General features: G+C 43.1%; 1 protein-coding gene across 8 annotated transcripts in view; it reads left to right on the plus strand.

The window, feature by feature from the left end:
* FBXW11 (F-box and WD repeat domain containing 11) overlaps nucleotides 1-12,223 on the plus strand; it is a 105,300-nt gene that overhangs the window by 69,466 nt on the left and 23,611 nt on the right. For all 8 annotated transcript variants that reach the window (XM_080676980.1, XM_080676982.1, XM_080676985.1 and 5 more), the window contains 3 exons: nucleotides 249-474; nucleotides 8,630-8,816; nucleotides 9,952-10,042. In XM_080676980.1, the coding sequence (XP_080533106.1) occupies nucleotides 249-474; nucleotides 8,630-8,816; nucleotides 9,952-10,042 (504 nt within the window). The remainder of the gene's footprint in view (nucleotides 1-248; nucleotides 475-8,629; nucleotides 8,817-9,951; nucleotides 10,043-12,223) is intronic.

The following is a 12,223-nucleotide window of genomic DNA, read 5'->3' on the forward strand; positions in this document are numbered from 1 at the left end:
AAGACGCCATTAAGCTTTAGCAGTAGCTGTAACTTTGGCCTTTACCTTTGAGACTCATTAGAGGATATGGGCTCTGAATACAGTTTTAATTATTTCCTGAATGAATTAATAAAGGATTGAGTGGCTTTAGGGTAAAACTGGCATTTTAAGATTAAATACCCCGAGTGAAAAATGTTTCTAATGAAATACCAATTAGATTTCTTTTCCTTGTCAAACTAATTACGCTTTTGTGTGTATTTCTAAAATAGATAAGTAATGGAACATCGTCTGTGATCGTCTCCAGAAAGAGGCCATCGGAAGGAAACTATCAAAAAGAAAAAGACTTGTGTATTAAATATTTTGACCAGTGGTCTGAATCAGATCAAGTGGAATTCGTGGAGCACCTTATTTCCCGAATGTGTCATTACCAGCATGGACATATTAACTCGTACCTGAAGCCCATGTTGCAGCGGGACTTCATTACTGCATTACCAGGTAACTCTGCCTGTCTCCCCGAAAGCTGGGCAGTGGAAGGGTGCCCTGGGCAGCTCTGCCAAGGTGCCTGTGAGAGGGTGAAGGGGGACAGTGCGAGGCAGCCTCTGAGACCCACTGTGAGCTCCTGTATGGTGTTTTGGAGACCAGTTCAGATTTAGCGTCTCTAGGCAATGAAGGCAGTTTCTGTGATGAATGGTGTGGGTCATGGTCAACATCGTGTTTCATTGAACTTGTTTAATGATTAATGCTGTGATATTTATTTTGATGTAGTCTATATATAATCTTCATTTTGTCTTTATAACTAATTTTTTTAAAGGAACAATTTGTCTTATATTCTTTGTGTTTGGGAAGTTTAGGATGTTCATTGGTATCTAAAGTGACACTTAGGGCCCTGGCCAGTGTGGCTCAGTTGGTTTGAACATTGTCTAGGACGCAGAAAGGTCTTGGATTTCATTCCCAGTCAGGGCACGTACTCACATACTCAGGTTGCAGGTTCGATCCCAGGCGTGAGACAGCTGATGGATGTTTCTCTCTCACATTGGTGTTTCTCTCTCTCTCTCTCTCTCTCTCTCTCTCTCTCTCTCTCTCTCTCTCCCCTTTCCCCCCTTCCCTTCCTTTTCCTCTCTCTAAAATCAATAAAAGCATGTCCTCGGGTGAGTATTAAAAAGAAATGAATAAAGTAACACTTAGGGAATGGCAAAAACCTATTGGGAAAACTGATAGCATGTCTTCATTACATTTCTCAAAACTTATTTCTGCATCCTCCCTCGATTCCCTGCTTGCTTGCATGCTCGCTCCCCACCCCCACTCTTCCGGTTAAGTTTACTTTGAATTTTTTAGAAATAGACCACTTTTGTTTGTTTTTTTAATAAGAGCTCTTTCAAATCATTTTAATAACGTGGCAGTCAAAATATGAAAAGCAGACCTAAACTTGTTCCCTTTAAGGGGGGCGCTGCCATGATTGCTTCACAGAAGCAAGATGAAAGGTAATGACACCGATTCCAAAGAGCAAGGGTGGGAAGAAGGCTTCAAGGCTCACAGACTGAAAAGCTTGGTTTCGGAAAGTCTCAGAGGGGTCACAGGTGGCAGGAGAGACAGGAAATTTTAAGGGACCTTCACAGTACGGGGCGCGGTTGCTGGGTCATCAGCACCTTGAAATGTTTCTTGATGGTGATTTGGTGTTGAGAGTATTTGTCGTCTGGGGAGAACTGAGCAGGGTGGGCCGAGTAGGTCTGTTGTCCTATGGATCAGACTTCTTCAGGGTAGAGACCCGGTCTCCCTGTTCATGGAGGTGATCCTGGAAAAACACAGTCTCGCTGAAGCAGGAGGTTCTGACCCCATCTGCAGCTCAGTCTACTGAGGGCTCCAGAAATAGACGACTTTTTAGAATAGTTTCAGGTACAGAGAGTTCTCGTATCTTCACACACACACCCCCTCGCCCCCCCCCCCCCCCACACACACAGCCTTCACCACTGTCAGCATCCCAACCCATAGTCGTACATTTGCTACAATACAGGGACCTACACTAGCACATCATTGTCACCCACAGTCCAGACTTTACGTTAGGGTTTACTCTTGGTGTTTTAATTGGGTGGGTTTTGATAAATGTTTACTGACATGTATCTACCATCATAGCATCATACAAAACAGTTTCAATGCTCTGAAAATCGCTCTCTGCCTCTTTATCCCCCTTTGATTTTCTGTTTCTCATTCATTCATTTGTATTTCTTTTTCTCTCTCCATCTCTTTCTCTCTTCTTCATCATCTTCATCTTCATTTTAAAATTCATGTCTGGCTAGGTAAGACAGAAATATTTCACTCCCGAAGAGAATGCTGGCCAGAGCGTTTTCCTCTGCCATGGTCATTGTAGTCTGGAAGTTACAGCTGCCATGCCAAGGCAGGCCTAGAAACAGCCAGGGTCAACCAGTGCCATTGCCACCACTTCTGCCTGTCAGAGCTTGCGGATGGCCCCTCACGGAGCGGCTCCTCGCTTAGCCTGTCTGTGGTGTGCAGTGCGTCCGGACCCCGTGTTCCAGGCACTGTCCCAGCAAACAGGACCTGGGCTCAGGTCTCAGACCGGACACCTGGGCTGCACGTTGGCAGGCCAGCGTCTGACTTCTAATCCCTCTCCCAAAGCTGGTACACTGGGCGTGTTAAGGGTAAGGGGAGTGAGCTTAGAGAATTTTGACTCTGTTGTTTTTATGCTGAAATATAGCACTGTTTGCCCCATTTCTTTCATTAGTATTTCTGAAAAGCAAAATAGGATCCCTCTCTTTCTAGAATTGTAATAATAGTAGAAAGGAATCCTAGCCATCACTTGGTCCCCTTTCTCATTGTGTGGACTAGGACGCCAAGGATCAGAGAAAATGGGTGAAATGCCCAGGATCTTACTTACATCTTGGTCATTGTGGTGAGTGTGCAGGTGTTGGTGCAGGTTGGTCCCAAAGTTAGTGCAAAGGCTGAAATAATTTACAGCTGAGATTACTTGGGAAACTTCCTTAAATTGGCCTAAAGTATAGAATACAACACAATTCAGTAATACGTATTGTTAATCATGGGAGAGAAAGAAAAAGGTGTAAGCCGTGAATTGCATGAGATGGAGGGAATTTGAGTAGGCAGTGCCAGATCTCAGAACCCCGTCGTCCAGGCCTTCCTGCTGCCTCCGGCTGCTGCTCACAGCAAGAAAAGTCAGGGTGACTCTAAAGTTGCTGATTGTGCTTATTCTTCAGAAGTGCTTTCAGCTAAATGAAGCTATGCCTCCAGTTTTCTTAAGCACATCTGTTTATTGATTATTTTTCGTTTGCTTTCTACTGGTTGGGTCTTATTTTCTTTTCCCCTGTAATTTACTTCTCAAACATGTTTACAGACTATCCACGAGGTGGCACTGTTGTTCTCCTGACTTGTAGAGTATAGTTCCGAGGCCGCTCCTTTCCTTGAGGAGTGTACAGCCTTGGAGAAGAGACAGAACAGATGAACATGTGTTATGTATATAACTACGGTTAGTATAATTGCACACGATCTAGTTTTCATTACAGCGAATTTTAAGGTATTGTCCATATTTCTGTTAAAGTGGAATTTTGTGGTATTGAATATTACATGAAATGAATGGACCATTGGCTAGGACATGGAAATATTTTTGTTAAAATACTATTTGTTTTCGTTTTAACAGGATTTGATCTGAACATATATACATATGTCAGTATATATCATATGTAGGACTCTAATAGCTGGGGACAAGCTGGCCCAGTAGATTGTGTTAGTTAGTGTCTAGTAGACTTGAATTAAACCTGGCATTAGTTCCTTAACACAGACCCAAACTTAAGAGCATTGGGGGAGAAACAGGTCCACGTGTATGTTCATACTTGGATTTAATAATGTGTGGAGCAACTTATCATTATTCTGCTTTGGTGTTTAACTTTTACTGTAGATGATTTTGAGTTTTAATTTTCACTCTGCTGACATTGACAGTCAACTTAAGACTTCTTTTGGTTGTCAGAATTCTGTAAAAATTGTCTATCATTTTAACTTTTTGATGCTCTGTGAATAGCATACCTGTTAGTATAGAGAAAATGGAAAAATGTTTGTGGTCTCTGGCTCCTTTTGGTTCAGTGGAAAAAGTGATAATTATGATATGCTTTTCTAAAAATCATGGTAAATGTTTAGTCTGCAATGTCAATTTCTGCAGGCTAAGTTTGTGGTTTGTAAGAACTGTTGTTAAAGGGGAATTTTACCGTTTGAAGTAGAGGCAGATTGTACTTAAAGGATGATAAGCATTGGTGATCCCCTTGGTGAGGTGTCTAAGCAATTAAGACTTTTGAAACATTTCACTTTTGAAACATTTCACTTCTTGGCTGTGGTTTGTTCATTTGTTCTATCCCCAAGTAAGGATGATAAGTCAGTGTGGACTGGAAGTGGGACAGAGACTAGATAAAAGGTCTCGGGGGACGTGGAAGAACCAGAGGGAAGCTAAGGCTTTGGGCTGGATGCAGGGCCAGAGCCCCAGCCCAACCCAGTGAAACAGCTGTGGTCATTGGCTTGAGAATCACTTAATAGGTGTGTGAGCCCCCTTGTCAGAACCTCAGTTTCCTTATCTGTGTGGGAATAATCCTCCTGTATAGTAAAAGCCTAATATGCTAAGTGTCCGACCAGTCATTCGCTATGACGCACACTGGCCACCAGGGGGCAGACGCTCAGACCTGTAGGTTAGCTTGCTGCTGGGGTCCGGCAATCGGGACTGGGCGAGATGGGCTGGACATGCCCTGGAGTCCTCCCGCGGTCCCTCCCCTGCCCTGATCATGCACCAGGCCTCTAGTAATAATAATAATAACAATAATACTTTATGGGATATTGTGAAGATGAAAGAATGTATATAATATGCCTGGCATCTGGTGGGTATTCTGAGGATGGCAGCTTGAAAAAAATAGAAAAAGTCCAGAGAGACAGGAAACACCTGCTTCTCCGGTAATAAGATTTATTGCCAGGAAGTTTTAATTACTCACCCACTAATTTCTGTATTGATTCATCCTGACATCATACAGGTGGGTGTGTGTGGCACTTCGTTGAAACAACAGAATGTTGGACTTTGTGACCTGAGCATAATTTCTCTTCATTTCTGCCTGGGTCCTTAGGTCACTATATTCCAGGTTAAAGCCTCCCAGTGACGGACTGCTGTTAGTAGTTGCATTGTTGTTTTTGTTTGGGTTTGCAACTTCAGATTTTACAAGGATGAAGAACTGTGATTGGGAAGGGGCAGCAGGGGTGGGTGGGGACCAAGCTTCTTTGCAGCTGTTCTTTGAAATGCGTTTCTAAAATAATAAAAGTTTCTGTAATTGTATGATCTAAGCAGCTGTGTTAGAACTGGCTGTAGTCAAGGGCATTGAACTGACATTACACATTTGAGTTTCATTTTGATACAGCGTTATTTATGTATTGAGCTTTGAAATTTGTGCCTTTTAATTGTTTTAATTTATTGTTGAAATTTTTCCAGACCTTCATCTGGTGCCTATAATTAGCCACAGCAGCACTTCTTCAGCTTTGTGAGCGCAGCGCTCTGGCCTTACTTTCTGGGGCTCAAATGTGTTGTTGCCTCGGAAAGGGGGTGGTGGTGGGAGATGGGCAGTCTCAGCAAGATAGGGTACAGGAGAGGCAGACAGCGTATCAGAGAATGCTTAGTTTAACACCACCAGGCATGTTTTAGCCAGGCAAACGGGCCGCCTCACTCACCTGAATAGACTTGGAACCAGAAAGTGACAGGGTCTGCATGGCTGCTGGGGGGCCCCAGGATATTAGAGGGGGCTTAGCACTTCGCTGGAGGGGATGTGTAATACTTTCTCTCAGAAAATAACAAAGAAGGGGACACTGCTTAGCTTCCTTGACCAACAATATCAGCCTCATAAGCCTTTGGGGACTTGGGGACGAGAGAAGGATAACAATCTGACCCTTATTGAGTACCTGTTCTGTACCTGGCTCCTTAGTAACCTCTTATTAGCCTTCCCAACCGAAGTTTATTAGCCCATGGGTGAAGATTCTAAAAGAAAACATGGTTAAAGCTGGCTAAGAGATTCTGGCAAATACTTTTTCAGTCCTAGAAGTGAAGAGGCACAGGGAGAAGCCCATGTGATTACCCATGGATTTATGGCCCTGATTGTAAACAAACTAGAGGCCCGATGCACGAAAATTCATGCAGGAGTAGGCCTTCCTTCCCCCGGCGGCCGGCACCGGCTTCCCTCCGGCACCTGGGACCCAGGACCTGGGTTCACTTCGGCCACTGCCGGCAGGCACCCGGGACCTGGGCTTCACTCGGCCTCAGCTTTATCCGGAAGGACGTCCAATCTAATTAGCATATTACCCTTTTATTATTATAGATGTGGTCAGAAAGATGGGGGAAAAAAGGGACACAATCACAAAACAGGTAGCCAGAACCTTTGAGAATGGTATCAAGAAGGCAAAAACCCTGACTAATGTAAAATTGTCCACAATGGTTAAGTAATCTGGGAGAGTTAAAACAAACAAGTATTTGAAGCATCAGTATGAAGAATGAAGGGACTGTCTGTCTCCTTGGGATAGATTGTGTAGTAAAAATACAGCATATTTTCACTTATCTTTTTCTTCCCCACTAAGAATAGTGGGTTTGAAACCAGAAAGGATAGAAAAATTGTAGTCCAAGAAAGCTAGGAAGATATTTAGGAAACACGGGCTCCTGTAAACAAGCCGACCGAAGATATGTCATTGCTCGTCAGGAGAGTGGCAGAGCCTGGAGTTGGCTCTCAGAATTGTAGGACAGTGAGAACCACGGGAGAGCGCCTGGGCAGAGCCATGCCCCTTCCAGCTTGTCAGCTGTGTCTGGTAATCCTGCATGGTTGTACTCCGAAGTGATTGGTGTGCAGAGTGCCTGGCTTTAAGAACTGGAGAAGGTGTATTTGGGGGCTATGGACGGATAAATTTGCAGTTATACTCTAGCAGAATTCTTAAATGGATTATCAAATGTTCATTAGCACCTGAGAAGACTTTAGGTTTGTGTAAGCATGTTAAAAGCTGTTGTCTCTGAGAGGTGGGATTTAGAGATTTAAATGTTTATAATATTTCTGAAATGAACTTGGTATCCTATATAATAAAAGCGTAATATGCAAATCAACCGAATGGCAGAACGACTGGTCGCTATGATGTGCACTGACCACCAGGGTGCAGATGCTCAATGCAGGAGCTGCCCCCTGGTGGCCAGTGTGCTCCCACAGTGGGAGCACCGCTCAGCCAGAAGCCGGGCTCATGGCTGGTGAGTGCAGTGGTGGTGGTGGGAGCCTCTCCCGCCTCCGCTGCAGGCAGGTGGTAAGGAGTAAGGGGTCCCAGACTGCGAGAGGGATGTCTGACTGCCGGCTTAGGCCTGATCCCTAAGCCGGCAGGTGGACATCCCCCGAGGGGTCCGGGACTATGAGAGGGTGCAGGCTGGGCTGAGGGACTCCCTCCCCCCCCCCCCCAAGTGCATGAATCTTGTGCACCTAGCCTCTAGTTGATATATATGTTAAAAAGGGACACAAAACAGCTAGTGCCAACTTGTAAACAAAAAATGCAGTCCCCACTTTATGTGGTATGCATCAGCAAGGGAACACAGGGTAACCATACCAAAGTCACTTATTTCCCTTTTGGATAAGGTTTTACCAGACTAATAGTGCAGAAAGAAACATGATGTAGAGGTGGTAGTGTCGTCATGGGGCAGAGTTTCTCCAAATATTCCTGAAGACTAAATAGAGAGATGTGGACTAGACAGTAGTCCATCCAGGAGGTTCTAGTGTCTCAGTGTGGGTGCCTTGTGAGAGTTTAACAACTGGGCCAAGGACAGCCTGGAGGGAAATAGGTAGACTTCTGGGTGCTGTCCTTGGTTCTGACCCATTTAACATGGTCGCCCACCAACTTGCGGTAAAGACTGACTACATTTGCCCATCATGCAGTTCTGGGGTGGAACACCCACTCTGCTTGGTTGTCTTTAAGAGGACCCTTGCACTGTATGGGGTAAACCTCTTTAAGATTCTACAATTTGTAGACATGTGGCTCCTTTGAGAATTTTACCTCCACCAGAAGGAGATGAAGAAATGATTGACAAAAATACATCTAAGTTCAACCGACTTTAGGCTTCTTCAGCTGTCAGCATTTTACCTTTTTGTCTCCTTAGCTCCAAGGGATTCACATAAACTGTGGTTAATAGGATGGTAGGTTTCAAGAGAATAAACCAGAGGGGCAGGAACACAAGCTGGAGAAAGAGCTCGGAGCTCCGGTCTTGGCTCTACGCCTGTGTAGTGGTGACACCTTGGGTGCTTGACCTCTCTGTGCCTCACCTGTAAAGTCCGGAGAGTCATCATTCCATAGTGACTTTAAAATTTCAGTTATGTCCAAGTATTTTGTCATATTATCTGACAGGTGGAGAATTGTCCAGGTTCAGCTTTTACACCTAGTAACTGTTGCCCTGAATTGCTTTATATTAAAAAAGTCAGAACCAAAAAGAAGTATGTATGTTTGTGTGCACACGTGTATCTGCAGAACTACTGACGTTACTCAAGCGTGTGATCTGGTTCAGGGTTTCTTTAGTCCTCTCATCTTTACGGAAAGGGTGGTCCATTTCCATTTCCCCTCCCATCTCTTCATTGCCTTTTCTGTTTTGTAGAGCAAGGCTTAGATCACATAGCAGAAAACATTCTTTCCTACCTGGATGCCAGGTCTCTGTGTGCGGCAGAGCTGGTCTGTAAAGAATGGCAGCGCGTGATCTCCGAAGGAATGCTGTGGAAGAAGCTGATTGAGCGAATGGTGCGCACTGACCCTCTGTGGAAGGGACTTTCCGAAAGAAGAGGGTGGTGAGTACTGGGGTTGCTTGTTCCCTGGAAAAAGGTGTCTTGGACCTGGGGTCACTTTGATGACTCAAGAAAGCAGTTAGACTTGCCAAATGCATTGGCCCATTTTAAACAAGCGCGAAAAGACGAGTGGTCAGGGGTTGGGTGGGGGAGTTAAAGCTGTTAGAATTTTTCCTTCTGCGATGTACATTTTCTTTGTATTTATTAACTGTGAGGAAGTTTGTATTGGTTGAGTGATTTGGCTTTTCAAAGCTTGTATGTGTGCTTTTCCTTTCCCGTTTTTCTTAAGTGATGATACCATTACCAAGAGATAGATAAGAAAAAAGAAAATACGAGAAAATGGAATAATGCCATCTTGCTGTTGGTTATTGTTCCAGATGAAAGATAACGGGAAGCACAGCAGGCGGTTCTTTTTGTTGTTTCTTAGAGGAAACTCATTAACTGAGACACAGCTCTGTTGCCTAGGACTCATCAGGAGCCTGGCCTAGTGAGCACAGAGAAAGAGCCACAGATGCAGGACGGGTGGCAGTGATGTGAGCGAGGGTCAAGGCTGTGTTTTCTTTTTCTTTTTCTTTTTTTTAAAGTATATATATTTTATTGATTTTTTTACAGAGAGGAAGGGAGAGGGATAGAGAGCTAGAAACATCGATGAGAGAGAAACACTGATCAGCTGCCTCCTGCACACCCCCCGCTGGGGATGTGCCCGCAACCAAGGTACATGCCCTTGACCGGAATGGAACCTGGGACCCTTCAGTCCGCAGGCTGACGTTCTATCCACTGAGCCAAACCAGCTAGGGCAAGGCTCTGTTTTCTTTCTGGGAGGAAGTTTGGTGTGTACCAAGTTAGGTTTTTCACAAAGCGACATTAGCACTTTTTTTGTTAAACTATAGAATGAAAGGCTAGATTATTGTGCATTGGGTATTCAGAAACTAAAAGTGTAGGATCATGTTAGAGAGCTGTAAATCGAAGTAAACTTGTGTTTAACACATTCAGACTCAGAAATCCTGTTTTTGAACTGTTAAAGCTCAATGCATGTCAAAAGACTTGAATGATACAATATCTTTGTAAGCACCATGTTTAAATAAAATTCACCCTCTTTTGTGCAAAAATGTAACATCTGTTTGTTTTTATTTGCCAGGGATCAGTACCTGTTTAAAAACAGACCCACAGATGGCCCTCCCAATTCATTTTATAGGTCATTATACCCAAAGATTATCCAGGATATAGAGGTAACTTTATGATTTATCTCTTTTTATGGGCTCTCTGTGTCTTGTTCTCAACTTTTTATGTTGTGTTAGTGTTCTGTTGATCTAAAATCATGGGACAAGTAATTTTTTTTAAGTTGAACTCTTAGAGCAAATGTGTCACACTCAATGTAGAATCTGTAGCTTTCTTCAGAATATGTCACGTCTTCTTATAAAAAAGATCTGATTTTTCTTAGCCCTGAAATGCTTCTGCAGGGCTGCCATCATTAAAACCACAATCCAAAGTCAGATTTTCATTCTAATTTGTTAAAATTTCCAAAACCCAAGGCCCAGATTTTTCGGCAAGCAGTTCTATAGTTTTGAACCACATCTTGAGAACTAGAGAGGGCGCAGTCTCAGTTTCCTCTGTAAATTTCCCATATTTTTTCATAAAAAGGACTCAAAATATGATTGTGAGCAACAATTAAGTGAATTTTATGGAGCAAATTGTGCTGCTGGACCATTTGGATGTGAGTGGGACTTCACCAGACCAGTAAAACTCTGTAAACTTGACGAGCACCACTGGAGGCGTTTGATATTGTTCATGTGTTCTAATTGGTTCAGTTTTATTATTTAGCCCTTTTCCTTGAACCAGGAAAGACACGCACAGGCATTTCTCATTAACTCTTTCACATGTGTTCTTGGCAGGGCCTGGTTACTTCACTGTTTCCTCCTTGGCAGAAAACTTGAGCCTCCTCTGGGCAGCGCTGTATCACCCATAAAGTTATACGTGAAGTAACCCTCTCCCCCAGGTGATAGACATAAAAGTTATTGTGCCAAAATTCATTAACGGAGAAACGTGCTTTTTTGGAGGCCCCCCCACCCCCTTTTTGAGGCAGATGTGAACTAATGGAATCATTCAGTTAGTGGTAAATCTGAATGTGACTGGAATGTCATTATTTGAAGCACAAACCCTTGTCTTGAGTATTCTCCCTAAAATGAGCTATAAAGTAACCTTTTAGGGAGGCTTAAATAATTTCAGTCTGCTGCTGGGCAATCAGAGTGTTTAGGAATTAATTGATCCATTGGCAGAACTTAGAATAAATTGCCCCTACAGTGTTAGTAGCTGAGACAGTGTTAACTTGAATCTTAGGTTGGTGTGTGTTCAAGGGAGAGGGGCTGTCTCTTACCCTTTAGATACTTACGCTAAGACATTGCTTTTTCAAACATCTTGGGATCTAGATTACTTTTTGTGCCCCCTCCCAATTATTCTTTACAAAGTAGCTCTAAATTTCCTTGAATAATTTAGTAAATCCTTTATTATGAGAAGCATGATGTTTAAGGTCAGTCATTGATAAGTAGGGGTTTTGGAAGAACTGTGATCAGGTTGAAGATTTGGTGACATGGATTATTTTATTTTACACCCCCCACCCCCCTGAGTACTATTGTAATTGACAGTATGAACTTAATATTCTGTAGCATGACAGTATGTGACACCACCTAGCATATCTGTTTCCTCGGGCTGAAATAACATTTTTAAGTTAGCAGAGGAGGCAGATGTGAGGGAAAATAGAGCTATGGGGGAAAACCCTATTTGACACAAAACCTCCATCATGGTGGTCTGCCCAGTGGTCCTTAAAGTGTGGTTTGGAAAAATCCACTGGTTGGCCACAAGGGTCTCCTCCAGATTTTTGTGGGCTAGATCTCTTAGTGTAAGGGACAATGTTTTATACTGGTGTATTCACGAATAGTAATAATAATAAAAAGAATACTTGTGCTAGATCCTTTGTCAAGCATTTAACACTGGACAATACTGAAAGTAGTGAGTAGCTGTGATCAACCATATGTTCTGCATTTCATACAACTTTCTGTACTAACCCCATCCAAATAGAGATCTTTACCTCTCTTTTGGGAGAATGTTTAATACTGTTCAGGATGGACACACAGGCAGAGAGTTTTGTCTGTGATCCATGGATCAAACAAATGAGAGACTCACAGGCTTGGCTCTTGCCCATATTGTTGACATGAAACCCCCACAAGCAGAATATAATAATCACACGTACCTTTTTTGATTGAGCCCTTGCCGTGTACTGTGAACTATGTTGTGAGACTTACATAGGTTATTGCATTTATTTATTTATTTATTTATTTATTTTTAAAAATATATTTTATTGACATTTTACTGAGAGGAAGGGAGAGGGATAGAGAGCTAGAAACATCGATGAG

This window comes from Plecotus auritus (assembly GCF_963455305.1).
Source record: "Plecotus auritus genome assembly, chromosome: 6".
Classification (NCBI taxonomy): domain Eukaryota; kingdom Metazoa; phylum Chordata; class Mammalia; order Chiroptera; family Vespertilionidae; genus Plecotus; species Plecotus auritus.